Source organism: Diadema antillarum, unplaced genomic scaffold, assembly GCF_040938485.1.
Source record: "Diadema antillarum isolate AM-2024a unplaced genomic scaffold, OU_Dant_1.0 seq00000870_RagTag, whole genome shotgun sequence".
Lineage (NCBI taxonomy): Eukaryota > Metazoa > Echinodermata > Echinoidea > Diadematoida > Diadematidae > Diadema > Diadema antillarum.
In genome coordinates, this window is record NW_027271736.1 from 139,699 (window position 1) to 163,076 (window position 23,378).

The 23,378-nt window shown below is 37.7% G+C and overlaps 2 protein-coding genes across 2 annotated transcripts; one reads left to right on the plus strand and one right to left on the minus strand.

Moving 5' to 3' along the window:
* Window positions 1-661: 661 nt before the first annotated feature.
* Window positions 662-8,342, minus strand: LOC139740629 (SAC3 domain-containing protein 1-like). The gene is made up of 10 exons (XM_071651213.1): window positions 8,302-8,342; window positions 7,115-7,286; window positions 6,560-6,622; window positions 5,979-6,107; window positions 5,303-5,464; window positions 4,276-4,445; window positions 3,361-3,409; window positions 2,759-2,899; window positions 2,129-2,318; window positions 662-1,397 (listed from the first exon to the last, which is right to left on the minus strand). Exons 2-10 carry the CDS (start codon window positions 7,252-7,254, stop codon window positions 1,311-1,313), a joined length of 1,131 nt encoding a protein of 376 aa, XP_071507314.1. The 5' UTR covers window positions 7,255-7,286; window positions 8,302-8,342; the 3' UTR covers window positions 662-1,310.
* Window positions 8,343-10,711: 2,369 nt separating this feature from the next.
* On the plus strand, window positions 10,712-18,761 carry LOC139740630 (peroxisomal membrane protein 11A-like). The gene is made up of 4 exons (XM_071651214.1): window positions 10,712-10,885; window positions 13,443-13,558; window positions 17,448-17,611; window positions 18,407-18,761. Exons 1-4 carry the CDS (start codon window positions 10,800-10,802, stop codon window positions 18,728-18,730), a joined length of 690 nt encoding a protein of 229 aa, XP_071507315.1. The 5' UTR covers window positions 10,712-10,799; the 3' UTR covers window positions 18,731-18,761.
* Window positions 18,762-23,378: the final 4,617 nt, after the last annotated feature.

The following is a 23,378-nucleotide window of genomic DNA, read 5'->3' on the forward strand; positions in this document are numbered from 1 at the left end:
CAACTGTCACAATCACAGTAATTTCAGACAAACAGTATGGTACAGGTCTGAATAAAGGTTTAAAATGCATGTTCTCACTAAACTGTGATATTGGTGGCAACCACATGAGTAACGTGGGAGAGACACTCAAAATAATAATAAATCACACCAGAAAACTGTGAGAGTAAACCAGTGCTAGCCACTGGATTTAATGTCACGTAAAAGCAAAGTTCTCCTGTGATGGTGAAGTGTATGGAAATTGAAGTGAGTCGAGAAAGAACGTGTATTGCAATAAGTTAACATAACAATCTGTGTAACAATTTATTGCACAATATACCCACAACATTTATACAAGAAGGCCGAGATAAAAGATTTTGTGACAAATGTGGTTTGGTCATCTGCCTTTTAAGCACGACAGCAAGAGAAGAAAAACTTCCTTTCTGAGTAAGAGATGTCTTGCTCTGTCATACATGTAAACATTTCCACAAACATAAGATGAGGATGGTTTCGTCAACTCCGAATGGAATTGCCTAGTGTACATGGCCACAATTTGTGCCAAACCTGGCACTCTTGATGTGCAAGTAACAGCTCATCTTGTCAGTACAGTAACTCAAAATCGGATACCAAAAATGCACTAATCTACTCCTCAAAAACAAACAGCAGAACTAGGATATATGTATGATGAACTGATAGTCTGTACATAACAAACAACATGACAAATCTGTAATAGGCCCCACGTGTCACATCAATGATGTACCGTAGGCATGATCATATGCTGACAGAACTTTGTGGGTAAGGATACTTCTTACCATCTTAAACATCATGAATATCCCATGTGAGGGAGACACAGATTTAGGTGTGCAGCATATATGTGTCATCATATTTGGGTGGCTATGCACCGAGTGCCATGGAAACCGCATCAGATAAATGAATGGAAACAAATGATAAGATGAAGATTGAACTCAGGAGTTATTGCTAAAAACAGTACAATATGCCACAGATAGAACTGGACCTGGGCACCAATTGCACTCGAGTAGCGTAGCAAACTTCCCCAACTCCTCTCTTTGTTACAGACAATTTCAGAAAATATCAAATATATTTGAACATAAAAAGTATAGGGACTTTTATCTTGAAATAATATACTATGCATTGTTTTTACTTATCAAAATGCACCATATTTGACCATACAGCAAACTCTTTTTTCAAGTGTAAGCTACATATCAGAACGGAGCCTAGTGAGTGATAAATAACATCATTTAAGGCAACACAATAGTTTCGCAGAATGCACTGCACAACTCGAGGTGGAATTCATAAAGCGGTAGAATTCCTCGCTATCTAACAGAACCTTGAATGACCTCAGGGATGGTCAAGACTTCCAGTTTACATCCAGCATAGGTCTCCCAGAAACTTGTCTGGGGCTGTGGAAAAAATTGAAACAAAATATTCTTAATTCATAGTTTCACCTTTTGCTCAAATGATGCAAAATACATATTCTGTTGTGTTTCAAAGCGAAAGGTTTTGTAATGATACTTTACCAAATAATTCAGTACATAGTTATACTACACACACGTCTCATCAGAACCCAGTGTCAATAAATGATTCCATTCAAAATGGAAATCAATCTGACTCAAAGTGACATGATCCAAACAAATGTTGATAAGTATCCTTTCACAAATTGATACATGTATGTGTATTGAACATCAAGTCATTACAAAAATTGTGATAAGAGTTATGACTAAAGTTATCACTAAAAGCAGAAATATAGTTGTGAAGAAGTACAGTCATAATAAAATGATTTCTCATAGTCTTGCTGTATACAGTACTAATCTCTGTTGAAGTTAACTGCACTGTGTATTTTTGAGGAATGCCTATTTTACAGGTTTTTAGTGTCTGTAGAAATCAGCATATTCAATTGTCAGGATTTTCATGGTAACGGGACCTTATAGGCCCCTCTCCAAACACCTAATCTTTGAATTGTGTTTACTTGAAGAAAACATGGGGGTCATATCACAAAACAATGCAACAAATTAATTCGAAAAAATAAATTAACTAAACATCAAACATATAAACAAATGCATACATGTGAACAAGACAAAGCATGCAATACATGCTACAGGATGAATTTATCAACGACATGACTGAAACTTACAGCTTTTTGATCTTCTTTCAAGGCACCCTTCAAGAACTGCACCTTCCCGTCAGCTACATCAAGCCCATAATGGCGGCAGAAATCTTCGGCTTCTTGCGTGCTGTCAAACATGAGCCAGTTGGCCAGCCGAGGTGTTGGGAAGCGGAGATTACGACTGTTGTATGCTGTGGTCATCGTCTTCAGGGCCCGACTAAGATGGGACCAATTAACATTGTTCATAAAGCAGTTTTCCTGGTTTTTCAGTCATCGCAGGAGAGGGTTGGCCATAAACAGAAATAGATTTAGTGCAAGTAACAGTGCATACCTGTAAATGTTGACTACATTACGAATGTCAGAAATAACTCAGGGTCATGATGTTATTATCGTTTGCATGATAAAACTGGGTGGAAATACAATAGAGAACAACAACATGGATATAAACAGTTGCAATGAATCTTAAATGAAGACTGATGGAAATGCAAAGTCATCATTTTGTAGGACATCAATGGAAAAGAAATGAAGAGATTTTTATTTGGGAAAGTGCAAAAGACTAATAACCACTGATTGATAGATATGTCTGTATGTGTATATAAACTAAAAGTTAAACACATTGCCAATTAGACAATAGCATCCCAACATTAGAAGACTTACCATTGTATCTCCCTGAGATGAATGTGAAGACAACACATCTCGATGGCATTCAGTCCAGTTGCCAACTTCTTGATTCTAATGAAGTTCCCTTTGAGGTAAGCTGAACTTAAAGCTTGAGCACACTTGACATTTGGACTTTGTCTGCAAAAACAATTTTGAATTAAAGTGCTGGAAAGGGCTATAGAACATCACATATTTTTTTTTAAAAACTTTTACTGGCACAAAATAAAAACACCACAATGCAACATTCTTGGAAAAGGATCATACTTGTACATGTAACTGAAATGTCTTGCACCATTTTTGTTTTTCCTCATAAGATATACACGCAAGTATCACAAAAGTTGCTTAAATGTGGAGTTGCCCAATAATCTATCAGTAGAAATCTGAAGTTGTAGTACATGTACTGTGGTTCTGCAATATTCAAAATATTCAACAAGTGCAATGGAATGACAATGAATAGCCAAACTTTGAACAGCATGACAAGTTGATGTTTGAAATAAATTACAGATATCACACACACAGACATACACAGACAGACAGACAGACACACACACAGACACACACACACACACAAGTTGGTCTACCTTAGTATATGATCTTACTGAATATTCCTTGGAAGGGACAGTGAGTGCATCATTGCATCAAAGGAACCTATGAGTGAAGAAAATTTATTTTGTGTGTTAATATTTTTTAGCTAATATTACATAGATGTGCAACATATTCTCTGTGACCAACCTAAAGTATGGGGAGATGTAAATCTTCTCCTATCAGTGAAAATTTTACTTTTGTGTAAGATATGCCATTCAAGATAAAGGAAATGAAATCCAACACATCATCCGTCTGCTACCTGAAAAACTTGGAGGCTTGAAGCATAGTCAAATTAGTCCTTTTTTTGGGGGGGGGGGGAATGTCTAATTGATATGGCACACCACACATCATTCAACTTTTGTGTAAATGTTACTAATCTTCAATAATTTGACAAGAATAAAGGAAACTTATACCTGTAAAAGTGGATATTTTCGCGTGACTAATTTTTCGCACTTGGCCGGTTCGCAAGAGTTTCGCATGTTTTTAATTCCGCGGAATCAAGACATCACGCACAGGCACATATGGCAAGCAAAAATATTCGTGTGCTTTTATTTTCGCGCTAGTTTCTGGTTGCGCGAAATGCGCGAAAATTTGAACACCGCGAAAATTTCCACTTTTACAGTATTGAAGTATATGAGAGTGATTAACAATTTATGTGTTATCTGTACATGGTTTCATTTAACTTTCCTTCTTTCAATCTCTCATGTATACCATGATCCTATCCCTCATCAAGATTGAAAACAATATGTGATGCTTCCATTTCAATTATATTTCCTTTTTTTTTTTAAGAATAAAGAAAACTCACATTGAAGTATATGAAAGTGATCAACATTTTATGGGTTATATGTAGGTCTATATGGTTTCACTTTGTTTTTATCCTTTTTTTTTTCAATCTACACGAATATATCATGATCTTACTTAACTCTTACCAAGATTGAACATAACATATAATGCTTCCATCTGAACTCTTGCTCTGTGCTGAGCATCACTTTGCTTGCAGTCTTGCAGCTGGTAGATGACTAGAAGCCGCTTCAAGCACTCCCTAGCATGGTCCATGTTAATCTTTGGTTCAAACTCTGAAACGGGGGCTCTGCACAGCCTTGGAAAGAACAATCAGTCCTGGTAGTGCTACTGATAATTAAATATTTTGTTTTCATATGTAATTTCTTTAGGGGAAGGTATTAAGTGAAAACAAATCCTACCTGTTCCAGCTGAAGCAACTTTACTGCCAAACCAGCTGAGCTTTGAAAATCACAACACCACAACTTAATACCAAGTGCATTCACTATAAGCAAGCACCTCTATAAAAAGCCATTACATCCAAAGTTAGAAGGGAAGGACAGAAAACCTTCATTAAACATGTAATTGAATCACTGAAGGCTTATAACCCTTGCTGCACCCATTAAGAATTCAGTCAGTGCTAAGGTGCTTATATGTATGCAGGTACAACATATATTTGAAGACAAAAGATCAATACATGTATCGCGTTAACTCAAGCAACAGATTTCTTGACAAACACATAGAATTGGGAGTCTCAGGTTATTATCCTAACAATTAAATCAGTCCTGCTCGTGCTACAAGTGACCCAAAGCAAACTTCATAGACAATGACTGTGAAGCAATTGAGAACACAAACTGGGCACTTTACAGTGTGCGTAGTAGCATTCCGTCACTGGAAAATACAGAACATCGAAGGCACTTAAAGGGTTAAATAAAAGTATCTCAAGGGAGCTGTAAATAGTTACACTAAGCTGTATGACATCTTTATGAAAAATACCTTCACTGGAATAGTGAAGGAGAAAATCTTATATTCTGCAGCTACTAAGGTATGAATATCAAAGGTTAAGGGCCTATGTGAAGATTGTCTCGATAAATGACTGCATTATGCTTCATTACAGTCTAAAACTGAACACCTATAAAGTTTAATGCCATGCTTTAAGAATATGGCAGGCATTACCTGTAGGCAGAATATATGTGGAAGCACACACAATGCTCTAAGATTTGTGTGCACTCCCATCCAGCAGCTCTTTGAATGACAAGATCTTGGCGTACTGCCCTCAGACGATCAAACACAAAGTTGTAGATTTTTGTCCATGGATGGTCTGTACGAGTCATGACTCTGAAAGAGAACACAGACACAGACACAGACACACACAGAAAATTGAGAAAAATGGACTGAAAAGGGGTAAAATTGACATCAGGATATCAACATATTAGCTATTTCCTCTTCATTTCTATTTACTGCAGTGACTTTGACTTGCTCTCAACTTATAGCAACACTTCTTAACTACTAGTGAACGGATGAATGTGTCACGTCAACAATATACCACAGTGCAGTTACTGGCCATGAATCCTATAGATATGACTATAAGAGCCATTGAACAGCACTCATTTCATTTCATTATAAAGGATTTACTGACTTTTATGCAGACAAAATGGTTTCACTAGGCATCTAAATTGGCTTGCACGCTTGCTGATCTCATTCACTTCCACACTGGATTAAGAGCAAAACCAAATGGCTATCAATAAACCCTAGACACATAAATACTGTAATGATACCAGATTAATACTAAACTTTATTATTCTTATGGATACATTGTAGATGAAAACACAGTGCGAAATGAGAGACTTACTTGCAAACTAAATGTTGAACTGTCTGTATCAAGACATGAGGGGGCCTCAGCTCACTGGTGTTAACTTCCTGTTTTCCAGCTGCAGGCCTTGAATATTCTTTGATTGTCAACAATTGGTCAGCTTTGGGCCTGAGAAGATACATGTACATGTATATGCAACATCGATAGGCACATGACATTGTATTACATAATAATTTGTGTACATACATCATCAATGTTGATTGACTTGTGACAAAACAAGAATAACCAGTGATGGTATACTTTAATTTGAGGAGTTAACAACTTAATAATTTAAATACTTAAGCGTGTTTGACTCAGTGTTGTGAATTGTAAAGCAATGTGGAAGTTCTGGATATGATGAAAGAAAATGCTCTCTTGATTGGGAGCTGCGATGTTGAATACCAAATGCTGAAACAGGCTAGGGATGTAAGGCCGGAGTAATTTTCTGTAAATTGACATGCAATGCTAGGCACAATATGACATGAGAGTTTTGACAAAGCAACATCGCCAAGGCACCCAGGAGTTAGAATAAATAAGTCTGGATTTGTGAAAAGTGCATAGGCCATAACAGAGGCACTTACCATTTGGTATTCTCTGTACTTTCTATTACTTCAAATGGGTGAAGCCTTCTGGTCTTTTCTCTTCTGTAAAGAAAACCCAGACATAAAATTTAAAGGGGGTGGGGGTGAGATGTTTCATTGATTCAATATGCTTTCATGGTGAATCATTTTAATATATAAAAATGTATCTGAATTACCTATGGTTGAATATAGTGGAACCTTGTTAGAAAGACGTCCAATAACGAAACCCTCTTCTAACAAGGTGATTTTGGCAGGTCCCAAATCTTTATATTTTACTCTCTCTTTTTTACCTGATACAGTGTATTGTGAGAAACCTGACATAACAAGGTAATTGTTATGGTTTATAGTTTTTCATTATTTCAAGGCTCCCCTGTACATTGAAATGTCTGCCATAAATTAATGACAGAGGATTTTTTCCCCTAAAATTTATTGGTAAAATACCCTTGATACCTATGATAGCCACACAACAGCCTTTCTACAAAATATAAATTAATGTCAAAAACAATTGATATGTCATTTTTAGGCAAGGAAAGGGGATAATAAGAAAATACATACTCAATTCTTTCCCTTGCTGAACACATCTCCATGCACTGTCCACTGATAGAGTCATTTTTTCCTTCAAAATAATCGTAGTGTGAATGCTTTTGGAGACTACTCTGTAGCCGTTCAGAAAGTGGGGTCTGCTTTGAACACATGATGTACCAGGTAGCATGCAGTTCTTCACATCCTGAAGAAATAAGGGATACATTCAAGACTTCTGAAGTACTGTCATTTGTAGAATTCAAATAATTTTGTGTCAATTCTGGAAGTAAATCATTCGGGCTTAACACCATAATTCAGATTAAATTATATGAATCGTATCCTAAGTTCTTGTTGTTTTTACAGGTCTTCTTTTTAACCTTGAGGAAACATACATTACCTCGGTCATGCATGTTGCATTCTTCTTCTTCTTCTTCTTCTGGATAAATCTGCCTCCTCCAATAAGCTGAAGAAGATTCTTGCAGACTGTGTTATTTACAAGTACAGTTTATCTACAGATATTTACAAGCACCATAGCAAATATGAAGAACAAAGACCAGCCACAGGGCTGCCAACTCTCACGCATTGAGCACGAGACTCACGCATATTGGTCCTTGGCTTTCTCACTCTAAAAGTTTTTATTTCATTTGCATGCATTTCTATTGATCTCACTCATTTTGACTCCTAAATCACAGCATTGGCCTATGGGAGTCTCACTCTCAACTAGTTTCCAGTGTTGGCAGCCCTGCAGCCACGAGCACTGTGTCTGTGATCAACTGTATATTCCTTGACCTTGACCTTGTAAATGCACCATAAAACAAAAAGTTGATATCTCTCAATTTACACTTCATAAGACAATTCTAGTTTCTACCAAAAAAAAAGTTTTCCCTTGAGACCTGAACCTTGAACAGAATCCCCCCCCCCCCCCCCTCTCTCTCTCTCCACAGTGACCACACACACACACACACACACACGCCTCTGCATGCGCACCTCCGTGCGTGCGAAGGCAGAGCTCGCCTCAGTATACCCAACACTAATAACAGTATATAGGACTGCACGGTATCATCCTACCAAGGCAATTTCTAAATCAGTAGACGATCGAAGAGTTGAACAAAATTATGGCCATGGCAAGCTCAAGCAATTAATTGGTAATGTTCTATGAGCAAAAAAAAATGTACATAATGCATGCGATTATGACACAGGAATCTCCTTGGATTATTTACCAGGACAGCTCTCCCCTTGATCAGCGGACGACTGACGCTTCGTATCAGATCGTAGTAATTGAAATTGAGGATTATTTTCAGTTGTTTGTCGTGAATACATGTAGGGTAGCTTCAAAAGAACCATCAAAAGGCTGCAGCATAAAATTTCAAACATTTTGAAACATTTGAAGTAGGCCCTACAAAGTTGATCCATCATCATCAAATAGAGCAAATTAAGATATAAAACATTTCCCATGTCCGGCGGAACCGGGGGGGGGGGGGGGGGGGGGGCTCGGCCCCCCACTTTTTGTGCACTATTCAAAGAAATACATACGGTGTCATCACTTTGGCCCCCAACTATTTTTAACCCGGAAGTACGTAAGTGGCACTGAAGAGAAATATAGTTAGATAACTTGAAATGTGAGCGCGGTAAGGTTATATTTTTCCGCTGAAGACCTTTTTTTTTTTTTTTTGTGCTTGTCAGCTGAAGAAACCCGGAAATGGAAGGAGAGAGATGAGGTGAGGACTTTTTTTTTTTTTTTTTTGCTTGTTATTTTAGCTCATGAAACCCGGAAGTGGCCCACTTTTGAAAACACTCCGCCGGCCCTGTTTCCAACCTTTCACTTGTTAAATAACGAGGAATACTCTTGAAGTTACAACTAAAAGATTCAGTATTTTCTTATTATTTTCTTCTTAGCAGCTGTAACTACCCGCATATCTCAATCAGTGTCATAACACGAATGGTAACTCGTTTTGTCTTATCAACTCTTCATGATAATACTCAGGGCCGGTGGAATGCACCATACATAGGAACACCACTTTTGCGCTGAAGACTTTTTTTTTTTTTTGCTTGTTAGCTGATGAAACCCGGAAGTGGCACCACAAGTTGCGCTGTACATAGCTGATGAAACCCGGAAGTGGCCCCCAGTTTTGAAAACGTGGCGCCGGCGGTGATACTGGCCTATGTAGTCACACTGACGTGTCATTTGCTATCGACACCCTTTTCAACATTGTCAAACCCGGCGAAAAAACATAACCCACTGAACTTTTTTGGACACCTGTACTCAGTAGTCCATTTTAATTGGAGTAGCTATAGGCCCTATGATAGGACCTAGACTTCAAAATGTTTATTCCACCGTTGAAGGTAAATTGTCAAAAACAACTTAGGCCTATAGCAAAATTGTCATTTGATGGTCATCCAATAATAAATTGAAGCCTTTCTGCAAATTTTCATACTGTGGATATAGCCGCCTTTGGAAAGAAAAGGACAGTAGCCTATTGATTGGTCATGTGGAATTAAAGTTGCCCATATAGTAAGGGTCATCTGGTGTCGGATGATTGATAGACCGATATAGTGATTCGCAACTTTGTATCTAAAAGTCAACACTTTCTTTCATGTCAATAGCATGGTCAAATGCATCATGCCCTACTTCTTTGTTCGTGTGACTTGTTAACAGTTTGTGATGTGTAATCTTTCAAAAGTCACTGGATCAGAGAGGAGCAGCAGTTCAATTTTGTTGGCAGGCCCATGCACTTAATAGGGCCTGTACTGGGCCTACTGATTACCTGTAAAGTGATGACAAGCCATGACAGGGCCGCGCGGAACCGGGGGGGGGGGGGGGGGTGGGCTTGCCCGACGGGCTCCTTACTTTTTTTGAACAATACAAAGGAATACATAGGTTGCAACCACTTTGGCCCCACTTTTTTATTATTATTATTATTTTATTTTACCCCCGCGGCCGGGAAGTGGTAAGCTTTTGGCGATTGCATAGTTGTACCAGGGCGATTTTTTTTTTCCCCAGACGATGAAACCTTGAAGCGGAGCTGGAAGGGTAAGGCCTTATTTTGTTTTGTTTTTTGTTTGTTTGTTTTTTGTTTGTTTTTTGTTTTGTTTTTGGGGTGTTTTTTTGGCTTGTAAGCTGAACAAACCCGGAAGTGGTCAGAAAGTTGTTAGTGTTAGTTTGTTTGTTTGTTTTTGCTTGTTAGCTGATGAAACCCGAAAGTGATAGCATTTAATATTGCACTGATCAGAAGGGGGGACTAAAATATATAAATACATACAACCATGTAAATATTTGCACTTTTAACTCAGTGGGCCTACTCGTCAAGCAAGAAAGACCACATTACATGCTGAATGCATGTGTGTGTGTGTGTTTTGTGTGTGTGGATTTATTTATTTTTTCTGCTTGCTGTGACGCTGAATCAATGAAGAATATCGGTACCAACAGCCTTATCTATTTCAGAGGGCCTGACCAGAAGTGAACGGACCCTAGGAATTATCAACCCAGTGACACGAGTGGTTACCCGTTGCTCTTTATTCTGTACCGTGTTTTCAAGTACATCATCAGTGGGGAATACGCACTGTGATAAAATTTGATCGCTGCCTTCAGTTTCTAGAGTACATGTACTTTGTCAAAGAGTTTACTTGTATAGCACTAGCTTCTTTACTCTTTGCTGTATGTACATATGTCCTTATCATCAGTCCATTAAAACGTGCACAAGTCACAACAGCAACCAACATGGCCAAGCAAGCACCTTTCCCGGATGCTGCCCGAGATATAGTTAAATACCTCAGCTATACCGAGGGCAGAGACAAAGTGTACAGGTATGTACCCCTTTACACGTTTTTCAGTATTGTATTCTGGCAGCCTGTGTTCTTCCCGTACAGTTGGTAGGATTTCCGAACAATGGAAATAAAACAGATCATAAATACGGAAAAGGAGGGGCTACCGACTACACGTCGAGTGCTACCACTGGTAGTGCCTAGTGGTACCAGTGCTCGCCCTGTGATTTTCCCCCGCTACGTTCGGCTTGCACACGGTGCATTCCCAGGGTAGGGCAGGCACACCGGATGTCGGTGATTGTTCTGCCCGAAAAGCACGACTTGTTCACTTTTTCACGACGTAAAGACTACTAATCCACGGTAATTTCACATTGATTCCAGCACCTTTTCACAACTCGTTCACCACGTATTCATAGCGTAATCACGGCAAAACCACGGAGACAATATGTAAGTGCAAAAGCACGACTTTTGCACGACTAACTCACAACAAAATCACAAGTGAAGAACGGCGTTTTCAGGGTGAAGAACGGCGTTTTCAGGGTCAAAGCACCACGAATAGTGTTGGTAGTGCTAGAGCCCATTGGCCATGGACTAACAGAGAGTCGAGCTGTGTCGAGAGGTACAAAAATGTAGGCCGTGGGTGGGGGAGGGGGCCGGGGGCATGCCTAGTTGGTGCTTGTTTTATCAACCTATTTACAGCTAGATTCTACAATCAACTGCATATCTTCTCCCTCAATAATAAACTTCATTTTATCGTATAGTAGACATACTACTTTACTAGATCTAGAAAATGGTATAGTACTAACCTTAGTTTGGAATCTCAGGAGTCATAAATGTTAGAAATTTAAATGCTTTAAATGGTCATTGTTTATAGCCCTTAAAGGCTTTATTGTTATTTAATTATGCCATGATTTTATTAGCTCTTTCAGCTCAATCTGCAGTTTTGTTTATTGAGTTTTTCCTTGTGTGTTGTATGTATGTTTGTCTACATTACAGTTTATGTATTCTTGTTTGTGTTTGTTTAATGTTAATGTAGATGTGATTGTGTGTGTTTGTTTTTGTTTGTTTAGTGAGTGTGGTTCTTCAATGTCCTTCCAAAGTAAAATGCATCCCTTGTGGAGCTGTACTTATTTGTTATGTACACTAAAGTCCAAAAAGAATTACGGCAAGTGTACAATAAGGGAGTTCATGGTTGTGATTTGCGCATGTGTATAAAACAAAGGTCAAATGAGACTGTCTGTGTATTTGCCACTGACTTTAAAATGAATAGAATCCTTGGGCAACTGGGAATCTGAATTATGTCATTACAATGTATGTGTTTTAGACTGAATTAGAACATACAGGTGTAAGTAATTCATTCATCAACACTTCAACAAGGAATTCTTGATCACAACACATATGTCCATGTTGTTTCAGAGTCTGTGGTGTAGGGGTCAAATGAGACACGCGCTAACCGTGAACTCCCTTATTTGGAACAAAACTCCATATTTCAAGTCAGCTGAGTGAGCTGCTGCTGAAGTATTTCAGATGATATCATGCTATCATCAGCATTTTACCACTCTACAGCCCTTGGCTGTTGTGAGAGTTTGATTGTCATTGCTCATTATGCCAGGTTCATCATGATTTTTAAAGTCACCTCAGTCATTGCTCGTTAGTGTGCACACTCAAGCACTTTGCTCAGGCAAATGTTTGCCAGCAGTCATTATATAGGGCCCACCATGCCATAATGTCAAAATTTCACCCTCTTAAAATGTGTTAGGACTTTCGAGTGAATGTGATGTTGATGCATTGAATGTTTGCCGTGGGGGGGGGGGGGGGGGGGGGGGGCTCTGGGATGCACCAATGGTAGTACATGTACAAGAGAGTTTTTTGTGTTCTGTTTTTTTAACTCATTGTAATCAATTTCTTTTGAATACTCCATGACTGATAGAGCCATATCTTTATTTCATGAATGAAATACAGACAAGACATAATAGTATGCATTGTATACAGGTGAAGGTTGGACATTTCAGAGAGATACAACATCTTTATGATTTTCATCTTACCAATCTTCAGCTTCAACCATATCATTTTTTGTAGAAAAGTTATTATTTGTTCTTATTATAGGATTTTGTTCAAATTGAACATTAAAGGTCCAGTTTACCTTTTGGAGCAGTGATTTCAAAAACGTTCAAGATATGACATTTGATGCATATGTGTAGGTCTGTTGTATCACAAAACATCCTAGCATATAAAATTTTCTCAATAAAGCCTAAAATATAAAGAGATATCAGTTTTTTCTCAATGAACCGTAACTGTAGACGGTTTAGTCTGGAAACATTCTTATTATAACTGTTGTTCACATCTTGTGTATTTAACAACACTTAACATTGATTATACAGATTCAGCTTTTTACAGTGGTTGTTTCTAGCCCTAACTCACATTCTAGAACTATTTTGAAGCACTAATGCTGGGTTTTTGTTTCATCTGCAAATGGTAAATTATGCCTTTAAAGACTTATAAATAGATCCTACATATATAAAAAAAAAAAACAGTGATCTTTTTGTTGGACGTTCATTGCTTTAATTTACAAATTCTGTTGCCCCTGATTCGCTTTCAGAATTACACAGTATACCACACGACTCCTAATATGGTACTATGGCGACAAAGGGAGTGATGTCCTGTCTCTTGAGAAGATCAAGAATCTCGAATCAACCATTACAACCTCGAGAAAACGTAAGTGTGGATAGTGGACCATTTCTGTGATATCAAATTGGCATCCATAGGTCCTGTCATTTTGCTGACATTCAGGTAGAATGTTTATTCTCTGGTTACATAACCAGTGAGTCAACTAACTCTTCTGTAATCAGGGAACAATTAGAAGAGTAGTTTGTACTTGTAATCAGTTTTAGGATGATGTGGCATGTATATAGTGGTATGCAAGATTAAAATCTGAAAGTAAACTACAGTGTATTACTGTATATGTGGGACAGGGAATCAACATTGAAGCTGATTTTGGTGTGTTTTTTTTTTTTTTCATTGCAAAAGCTTTGCATTTGGTTAAGATATTATCAAGTTTTGTTTTTTCTTTAATGTCCACTATGACTTGATTGGCATAATTTACAATTTGTAAGGGTACTTCAGTGATTTTACGATGACACAATAGGAGTCATGTTACATTTTCAGGTACAATGTAGGCCTACTGTGTTTCACTGTTTTCCATCTATACTAACAAGATTTTATTGCACCAGTTTATTGATTTGTATAGTACCTGATAGCTTCCTGTCAGTAAGTTGTAATTTTATCGTAATGTACATTGTAGGAGGCATCCGACATTGTTCAGGGTTTATGATAGCAAGTGCAATATACATTGAACTTGAATTGTCACAGAATGTTCACATTTAGGAGAGGGGGATTCTTATCATGAGTAAATATGTGTAGAGCCATTTGTGTGTTCAATGTGACATCACAGGAGAGATATATTGCCAGAGAGTTATCAGGTTTGCTGCCTGCCTTTGCACAGCATAGCGAATATGCCGGTCCAAAAAGAATATGCAGTTATTTGAGTGCAGGTTTTTTGGTTTTTTTTTTTTTTTGTAAATAATTCAATATTGAAAAAGCTGATGAAAGTGTCCAACACTTTTGTAATCTCAAAACTAGTTTGCAGCAACAGTGCGGCTGATGAAAGGTATGCTTTCGAACAGTGGGAGATATTTTCATCTGAATATTTTAGTTTCACGGGTAGACTTCAAAATAGCAGCTTCATTCGCTTTCTCTCTTGTGATTAGTTGGGTTTTTTACCTAAGCACAGGAGCTGGTAGACTTTAGCCTTCACAGCTGTCATTTTTCTTTTTTCTTTTTTTTTTCAGGTCCTTGTGTTTGTCGTCTTCATATCACACAGACTTACTGATAAGAGTTACTTGCACTCTGATGAGCCAAATATTGCATGTCCATCATCTGCATACCTTTGAAGGTGTTAAGTTGTTATCTTCTAAATTAATGGCAGAAGGATAATTGTAACAATATTTCTTAAAGGTAGGGGATACCTTTTACAGACCTCCCAAAATGCAGCAAAACATTAAATATAAATCTCAGGGGACTTGCTTAGGCCACTGCTTAGAAATTTGGAAGTCAACAGTTATCTAAAATTTGAATAATGCACAACACTCAACTACTCAGTAGTTCTGTGTGTCAGCCACACTTAAGCCTTTTTGTTGCATTCTTCTGTATTTGTGATCTATAAACACAAATCTAAAAGTACAAGAGCTGATGTAATAACATATAGAGTGTGTGGCAAGAATGTATATAGAAATGTTTGTAAGTGTTGATGAACTTTCTTCACAAAATATACATGATGGACACACATTGCAATTGCAATTTACGGTGAGCCCCGAAAACAATTCAATTCAAAATCTAACGGTCAAAAAAATGTACTAAATGTTACCTTCCACTTTCAATACTTTATGGGAGTTTCTAAAATGATACTCTCTTCAACATACCACTGTATTTATACAACTCTTCATTTAAGGTGTGCAAATGGGATTCCCTACCTTTAAACAATGTCTCAGTTTTCTTATCTGTCCACAACTTGTATTTGCTAGTAGTAGACAGTAGATAATATTAGTAATTGATATAACTTTAGCTAAATGCATGCCCTGAGTGGATGACATGATTGAAGGAAACAGCTATGTTTGGAACTCCCACCCACCCTATGCACAAAAAACAAGAATATATAGTTCAAAGCAGGATAAAAGTTTATCATTGAGAGTGCATAAAAAAGATGCTGATTATATTGGATAAGTCATAAGGGCTTTAAAGAAATGACCGAAAGGCAAAAGGGAGAATTTAAACCCGCTTTACATGATCAGTGTCCTGAATAGGTTGACTTTGATTATGTAGTGAAGGATATATGTAAGGTTATGTGGAATAGAATGTTGGCCTTTACTGAAAAATCAAAATGAATAGAACATTAAGACAGCAATTTAAGAAACATCAAGATAGCAAGTTACATTTTAACCCGCTCAGGACGAGTCCCGAGTATACTCGGGCAGGTATCTATTGGAAATGCATGTTGTAGCAAAATCAGGCCGTCCTCAACGGGTTGAGAAGTTCAGTTATTACATGAATGACATGTATTTTTTAACATCTCATTACTTTGTTCAGGAGAGTCACTATCGACAGAGGAAAGATGCTCAATGTTTTATTATTCTTAGTCTTATTCTTCTTATTATTACTATTTAATTATCATCATCATTGTCATTTTGATTATGATTATTACTATTATCATCACTGTTAGTACAATTGTATCATTATCATAAGCATGATTATTATATCATTAACTCCAGCATTATTGAATTCAGTAATGCAATTGATGTTTTTGATGTGTTTATCATCATTTCCTATAATTACTGTAATAATTACTGCAGTCATTGGTACCAATATTGTTATCCACTCACAGTGTGTGAAAGGAGTGAGTGGGTGATAAGTGTGTAGACAGAGCATAGCCACATACAGCGCTATTGGTACATTGTATGATATGGTGAACCTTGCACCACATACAATTTTACATTTACACACACATGTTCTCAACATATCACTATCTGTAATTTCCCTCATATTTTATCATTCATGCAATCAAGAAACAATTAGCAGCTGTAAGATAAACCTTTTTGCTCAACCGTTGTCATCGTCGTTTTATTCTTATTTTCCCATAGCTTTCCAGACACTTTGATTTCTATAAATTTAATGTACCCTTTTCAGCTAATCTAAGCCAAATTGCTCAAGTGAGCTTTTGCAATCACTCGCCGTCCGGCATCCGTCATGCATCTTCCGTAAACTTTTTCACATATTTGTCATCTTCTTGAAAACAGCTGACTGGATTTTGGTCAAATTTGGTAGAAATCAACAATGGGTGAGGGGGTCATAGTATGTGTTTATACTTATGTGGAATTGCTGTTATGACTAGGTCACCAGAACCATTGATTTTACCTCGTTATGACTCGCACCTTATTTTAAACATGCTATCGGGGAAAAAAAAAGAAAGAGAGAGATCAACTGAATACAGAAATAAAAAAGTTGGGACTGCCCAGTTCACCTTGTTAGAAGCGTATCTTGTTAGTGAGCTCCATTATAATGGGGTTCAACTGTGCAAGTGGTGGTTGTACATCCAAATATTTATCCAAATTGAATATCCAAAATTGGGAGGATGTTGCCCGAGGGAAACAACCTGCTGCAGTCACCACATCTCAAGATCTTTTGAATAGTTTGTCTGGTGGAGTGCCATGAGGCAAGGTGCACTGCTCAGGTGAACATTAGACCCAATTTTCTCTTGTTTGTTGGTCATGTGATCAAGAATCAGTCATCGGGGCCCCATTTCATAAAAGATGTTAGGATGACAACTCTTGCTGGAATGACAACTTTCCACAGCAAACAGCCAATCAGGAAGCTGTATTCTTGTCGTTACCATGACAATAGTCATTCCAGCAAAGAGTTGTCGTCAAATAAACTCTTTATGAAATGGGGCCCAGATGTGAGATGAATCATTTTGTTCCAGTGCAGTGGTCCACATATTGATTTAGCTCTACCACATTTATCCATGTACTCTTTGATTTCCCTTCAAATGCAGTGTTCAGGATGTTCAGATCAGCGGAGTTCCTACAGAAGGCGCTCGACTCCCTGGCTTCAGCGGACATGACAGAAGCCAGTTTGCAGCTGGTTGGCTATCTCTGCAAGGCGGTGTGGCTGTTCCTTGACCACTTTATCTGGTTAAACAAAGTCAAACTCTTGGATGTAAGTTGTTCAACAAAATAATTCGAAATAAGTATAGATATTGACATCACAAACACCCAACAGCAGACCGATGCTCAAGTGTTCATTTGATTAGATACTTGCAGAGAAACATGATTGAACATGACTGTGTTCTCAGGGGAGATGTATTGCACTGTGTTACATTGTTACAGTGGTTTTCAAACTGAATATTCTGTTTCTGTTTTAATTTTCATATTGCAGATATTATATGAGAAATAGAAATTAAAGTTGTCCTTAAAAGAAATATGAAAAGTTAACATGTAAAATTTTTGGTTCATTAATCACATTGCTGTAAAAGTGGATATTTTCGTGCGACTAATTTTTTGCACTTGGCCGGGTCAGAAGAGTTTCGCGTGTTTTTAATTCCGCGGAATCTAGACGTCACGCACAGGAACATATGGCAAGCAAAAATATTTGCGGGCTTTTATTTTCGCGCTAGTTTCTTGTTGCGCGAAATGCGCGAAAATTTCAACGCCGCGAAAATTTCCACTTTTACAGTAACTTAAACTGGAATATGATTTCATAAGCAAATTCTGTGGATTTTGCTACTGAAACAAGCTTGGATGCAAATGTATTCGATGAAACTAATTGTCAGAAAGAATTTATTTTTGGTGTCAATGAATTGGATGCTTAACTAACCACAGAAAGATTTTTAACCCATTGCCAGTTTGATCTGGGAGTGTCACGTTTTAAATACTTGCTCCATGAGAAGTTATGATATCTAGTAGGCAGGGGGTTAAATGAATGGTTGTTGTACTTGGTTCCACTATCTTCCAGATGGACAGCAAACTTGTGGCACAGAGATCTGCCTGGTTCTGGCTGGTTGGTCTGTCTGCTCTCACTCTGAGGGACCTCTACAAGCTCCAGAAACTCTCGCTGAGCCTGAAGGAGCTCAAGAGAGCCGGGGAACCGGTCCCACGCCAGCGCCTGGAGTCGGACATCTTCAAGGCTCGCCTCCAGTTTGTCTTGGACTTCTGTGATGTCTTCATTCCCCTGGCCGCTTTGGGCTATGTCAGCAAGGGAGTCGGTGCCAGCGGCGGAGTCATTGCATCATTGATTGGTTTGTATCTGACGTGGCAAAAATATGTACCCAAAAAGTGAGTGTGCCACTGCCTGAAGCCGAAATACTGAAATTTGGCAATAATTGACTCTTTCTTCCATTGAAAGGTTCCTAATGTGATTGCCACTTTTTTACGGTCAAAAATTTGAACCGTTGAGTAGGTTGCAGCTGATTGAAAAATTGCCTTTCATTGACATGAATGAACACCAAGTATTCAGTGTCCGAGTAATAGCCATGAAAGAATAATTGGTGTATATTTTTGTCAATGAAGGGCACTTTGTCAATCAGTTGCAATAAAAACATCTGAACGCCAGAAACATTAATTTCCATTGATTAGAATAAAAATGGATTTGTTTATATCCAAGAAAATCTTGAATTGGCAGAAGTGTTTCTTGTGATAGCAAACTCTGCTATTATATTGAGAGTAAAGTGCCTTGGAAAAGAGTAAAACTGCATGGGTTGTGTGAAGTAACAAGGAACAAGGTTGACATTATAAGGATCACCATTATTATGTGTGTTCTCAACTGAATATGTTTATCCAAGAAAGACTTTATCTGCATTTCTTCCTCCAAGTATTATTAACCACTGCCAAAGATGTCCTAAGCAGGTGGAGTGTATGCACTGTATGATAATAGTACCGTACATGATTGTCAAAACCCATCCATTACTAGCTCATTTATTTTTTTTTTATGGTAAAACAAGGGAGAAAAAAGCATGAAGTGGAACTTCTTGTGGGAAATCTATCGAGCAAGCAAAACTGAAATCTTATTAAAGGTGTTTCTGACTTGTATTCGTTGGGTAAAAGAACTCCAGCCATTACAGAATAAGGTTGTCAAAATTTTTGTGCATCTCTCTTTTTGCCAAACTTAAATTTGCAAGAAATTGCCTCTTGTGATATGTTATGAATTCTTATCTTATTCTTATGACATAAGTACTAAGTATGATATTCCTACTTGTTTGTTCTTACTGATTGACTGTATTGTATGAGTGTACTCTACCAACAGATTTTGAATATCAAACTTCATAACTTCTCTTTAAAGGAGGGTCACTACAAGCCTGATATCCTTGGTTATATGCATTGCAACGTGTTTTGGACATGTTCAAAGACTCCTACATGTATAACAAAACACATATATACAGTATACAAATATACCAGGCCTGAGAGGCTCTGGTTGAAACTACTAGTATGCGCATGAGGTGACTTCAGTAGCACTATTTTCTGAGGGGCGCAGCCCCGAAGAAAATAGTGCTACTGAAGTCACCGAAGGCACATAGTTTCAACCGGTGCCTCGAAAAATTGGCCTGGTATATTTGTTTTATATCCCTCCTAATGAATTTAAGCTAGTATTCGACTGCTGGTATTCTGTAATTTACCTCTTTTTTAAGGGCATCTTGCTTTACTTTTCAAGAAGATTGACTAGTCATTCACGCTCGGGAAAGCAGCTCAGCAGGAGGGCAGCGCGTACGCGTACTATGAAGAGACAACTGCGCGCTCAGCCGCTGAAGTGTACTCGGTGCATTGCTGTACAACGTACTGGTAAACATGCGCAAACTGCAAACTCACTACGCGCTTCGTGCAATACGCCTATCCTATCTGTCAACAAGTACGTTCGGTTGCCAGTGCGGTGTGATATAGTGCGTGCTCGAGTTGATCAACGATGTGACTGTGAGCTGCAGGTGATTGTGTTTTCTGTCGTCTTTCTACCTAGCTGTCATGTCTGTACATGAATATGGACTATCATTTCGTGTTAAAATGCAAGTATACATTGTAAATTTGGGTAGCATTCAGTAACAGCGTATAAGGTTAGATTAGGCACTGGAAAAATTCTAGCAATTACTAAAGCATCGAGTGCCACTGTAAATTCGTGTGATTCATACGGTGTTCTAACGTAAACAGTGAACAAGTTAGACTCTAACTTACTCGTTAGACACTCTAAAAAATAATTATTAGGAATGAGATTACGGGAAATAGGGCCTACTGTTAGACAGGTAGAACTAACGTTAGGCTTAACTAGTGCTAACGTTAGAGCAGGCCTACTATCTACTGCAGTTTCGTTTGTCAACATCTTTTGGGTGGGTCGCTCGAGTTTAATAGTGAAGGGCGAGACCAACTTTCAAACGGCGAAGCATGAACTCCCCAAAGGCCTACGGTACGTCGAAGAACCCTAGCTTGCTTATTGTTGTCTAATTATAGATCTACGATATCGCCTACTCTGTTGTAACGTAGAATGAGGGCTTTATAAGAGTCTGAGTCTGAGTCTCTCTAACGTAACCCGTGTCGCATTGAGTGTATGCGTGCCTTGTGGTTCTCGCGAAGAAGTGCAGTGCTAAGGCGCCGCGAGTACCCATTCATTTGTACATGAAATCTCTCGCGAAGCGAAGGTGCTGCGATACCCATTCATTTACACGTGAAATATTTCGCGTCGCGACGCGAAGCAAAAAAGGCGCGAAAATCACCAGCGTGGTATAGTTTTTACCATTTCCCTAGGGAGTATAGTCTTTTTCGCGCACTGGTATGGTAGAATTATGTTTTGTTGTTTACAGTGCTCTCGACCAATCAGAGGACGAGATGCATTTTGTGAGGGATATAATATATACTAAGAAAAAATACATATACATATATAATAAGAAAAAAGACAAATACATGTATAAGAAAAATGATTGATGCTCCCATTTAGCAGTAACGCCTAAAAAGACTATATTGTAGCAACATAGTCAATGGTCAATATGTGAATGGATTAAAGATGAAAATTGCAGGAAACTCGAAAACACCGTGTAGAGTAAAATTAAATCATGTGAACAAAGGACAAGAGGCATGCTGTATGTACAGTCAAACTGATACTCAGCTCCGGCACTCGAACGATGCATCTCAGCTAGATGCCATTTTGTCTAAAGTGTCATATGATTCATTCACATTTTTAATAGAGTTTCTTGGATTTTTGTCTAAAGTTTTCTCAATTTTTTTTTTCTTTAAAGTTTGGAAGAGGGTGTGGAAGAGACATCAATATCAAATGTGTAGGCTGAGGCATGACCTGCTGCTTCATAAACTGCCTATGTTGCAAAGATGTATGTCTCTGTGTGTGGCAGCTAACAAAGAAAAAAAAAATTGAATTATAGAGTGACCTTTTTATCTGCATTTGTAACATGCACAGTGAACCCACGCTTATGTTACTCATACATATTCCTCATGTACTGGTTGTGTTTCCATATGGCCACCTTATTTTCTCATTCATCTGATACTAGTATGCGATTGTGATTGTTCAGAATTCTATAATTTTCAACACAGAATTGTACTTGTGTCTAAACTCTGTACTTCTAATGGTAGACATTATACATGTATACGTGTAGTCTACCATTGATTTCTGCACCAATTATTTTCATCAATGATATTACTAGGCTATAAATGTGTGTTATTTACTACAAACAAATTATGTACAGCAGGAGCATTATGAAGCTGTGAAAGCTCCTAAAAATAGTATAACCATCTACAATATGACAGATGAATATTTGATGGAAGTTACATTTGTAGGGAATCCATGGACTTTGGTGTCTTTGGAAATCACAGATTATTGTCTGTTTATCATCATGAGATGATGCTTCTGACTCTGAGTACACTGCCTCATATGGTGCATATAAATGTGCAATTATATCTTTGTTCTTTTTTTTTCTAAAGATAAGACAGAAACAGAACAAAGGCTTTTGTTGTTGTTTTGTTTAATGACAGTTGACAATTTACAGGGGAAAGCTCATGAACTTTCTGGCAAAAGATTGATTTATAATGTATGACTGTGTACCATTGATTGCTGGATTTATGTGATGGCAATGATTCTCATGAACCTCAGTGATAAAATGATGGCAGATTCCATCAATTGCAGCACTCTCAGTGGGTTTGTGTACTCCTGATGGTAAATGCTTTTTGTAATTCTATTTTCTATACATACGCATGCAAACCCAAGGTTCACATTATGTGTGCTTCGCTGGCAAGCATAGCTTGCCTCTCGGATTTAACAAGTTACTATCAAAAATGTAAAGTGAGTCTTTCAAATTATTGTACTTTTGATTAGTAAATAAGATATCAATGTACTAAACTAATGATTAACTTGTATAGAAAAATCATCACCTTAGTTTACAAATATTTTACGTTGTCAATAAAAATGTCTAAATAAAAAATTTAGTACTGGACAGGCACTTGCAGAATGGAATGCAAGTGTTAGAGGCATGCAGCTGTCATTACTTAGATATTTTAATCATGCATTTATCATACAAAGTGTTACTTTTTATTGTGCATCCATCATGCATCCATCATGTATTTTTTTTTTTTTTTTGGACATTTGCTATGATCATTTCTTGTATATATTCTTAATAAACTATACTGATCAGTCCATTTTAGTAGTGTGGTCTGGAAAATACAAGAGGTGCATATGTCATATCCAAGGTGTGTGTATGTGTGTTTGACTGTTTAATATATGTACATGATAATGAATTTGTCGGACTGGCTTTTTTTTTTCCTTTTACTGAAATTTTGTCATAGCCATACAAATAACGTACATAATGATATGTAGATAACGATTGAGGGACCTGAATTTTTACTTTATTGTCAATGAAATTTCATAATTACCCTGTTTGTTATAATGGGAGTGCATTGTATGTGTGTATGTTACTACAATATGTATGTTTGTATGTGTGTAT

Bases quoted from the DNA above. Each gene is read 5' to 3' on its own strand.
- LOC139740629 (XM_071651213.1), bottom strand. From the start codon at position 7,254: ATGTGTTCAAAGCAGACCCCACTTTCTGAACGGCTACAGAGTAGTCTC. The intron at 6,108-6,559 runs GTAAGTGCCTCT...GTATCTTCTCAG, and splicing joins AGTACAGAGAATACCAAATG to GCCCAAAGCTGACCAATTGT. The intron at 1,398-2,128 runs GTAAGTTTCAGT...TTTTTTCCACAG, and splicing joins TGAAAGAAGATCAAAAAGCT to CCCCAGACAAGTTTCTGGGA.
- LOC139740630 (XM_071651214.1), top strand. From the start codon at position 10,800: ATGGCCAAGCAAGCACCTTTCCCGGATGCTGCCCGAGATATAGTTAAA. The intron at 10,886-13,442 runs GTATGTACCCCT...ATTCGCTTTCAG, and splicing joins GGCAGAGACAAAGTGTACAG to AATTACACAGTATACCACAC. The intron at 17,612-18,406 runs GTAAGTTGTTCA...ACTATCTTCCAG, and splicing joins ACAAAGTCAAACTCTTGGAT to ATGGACAGCAAACTTGTGGC.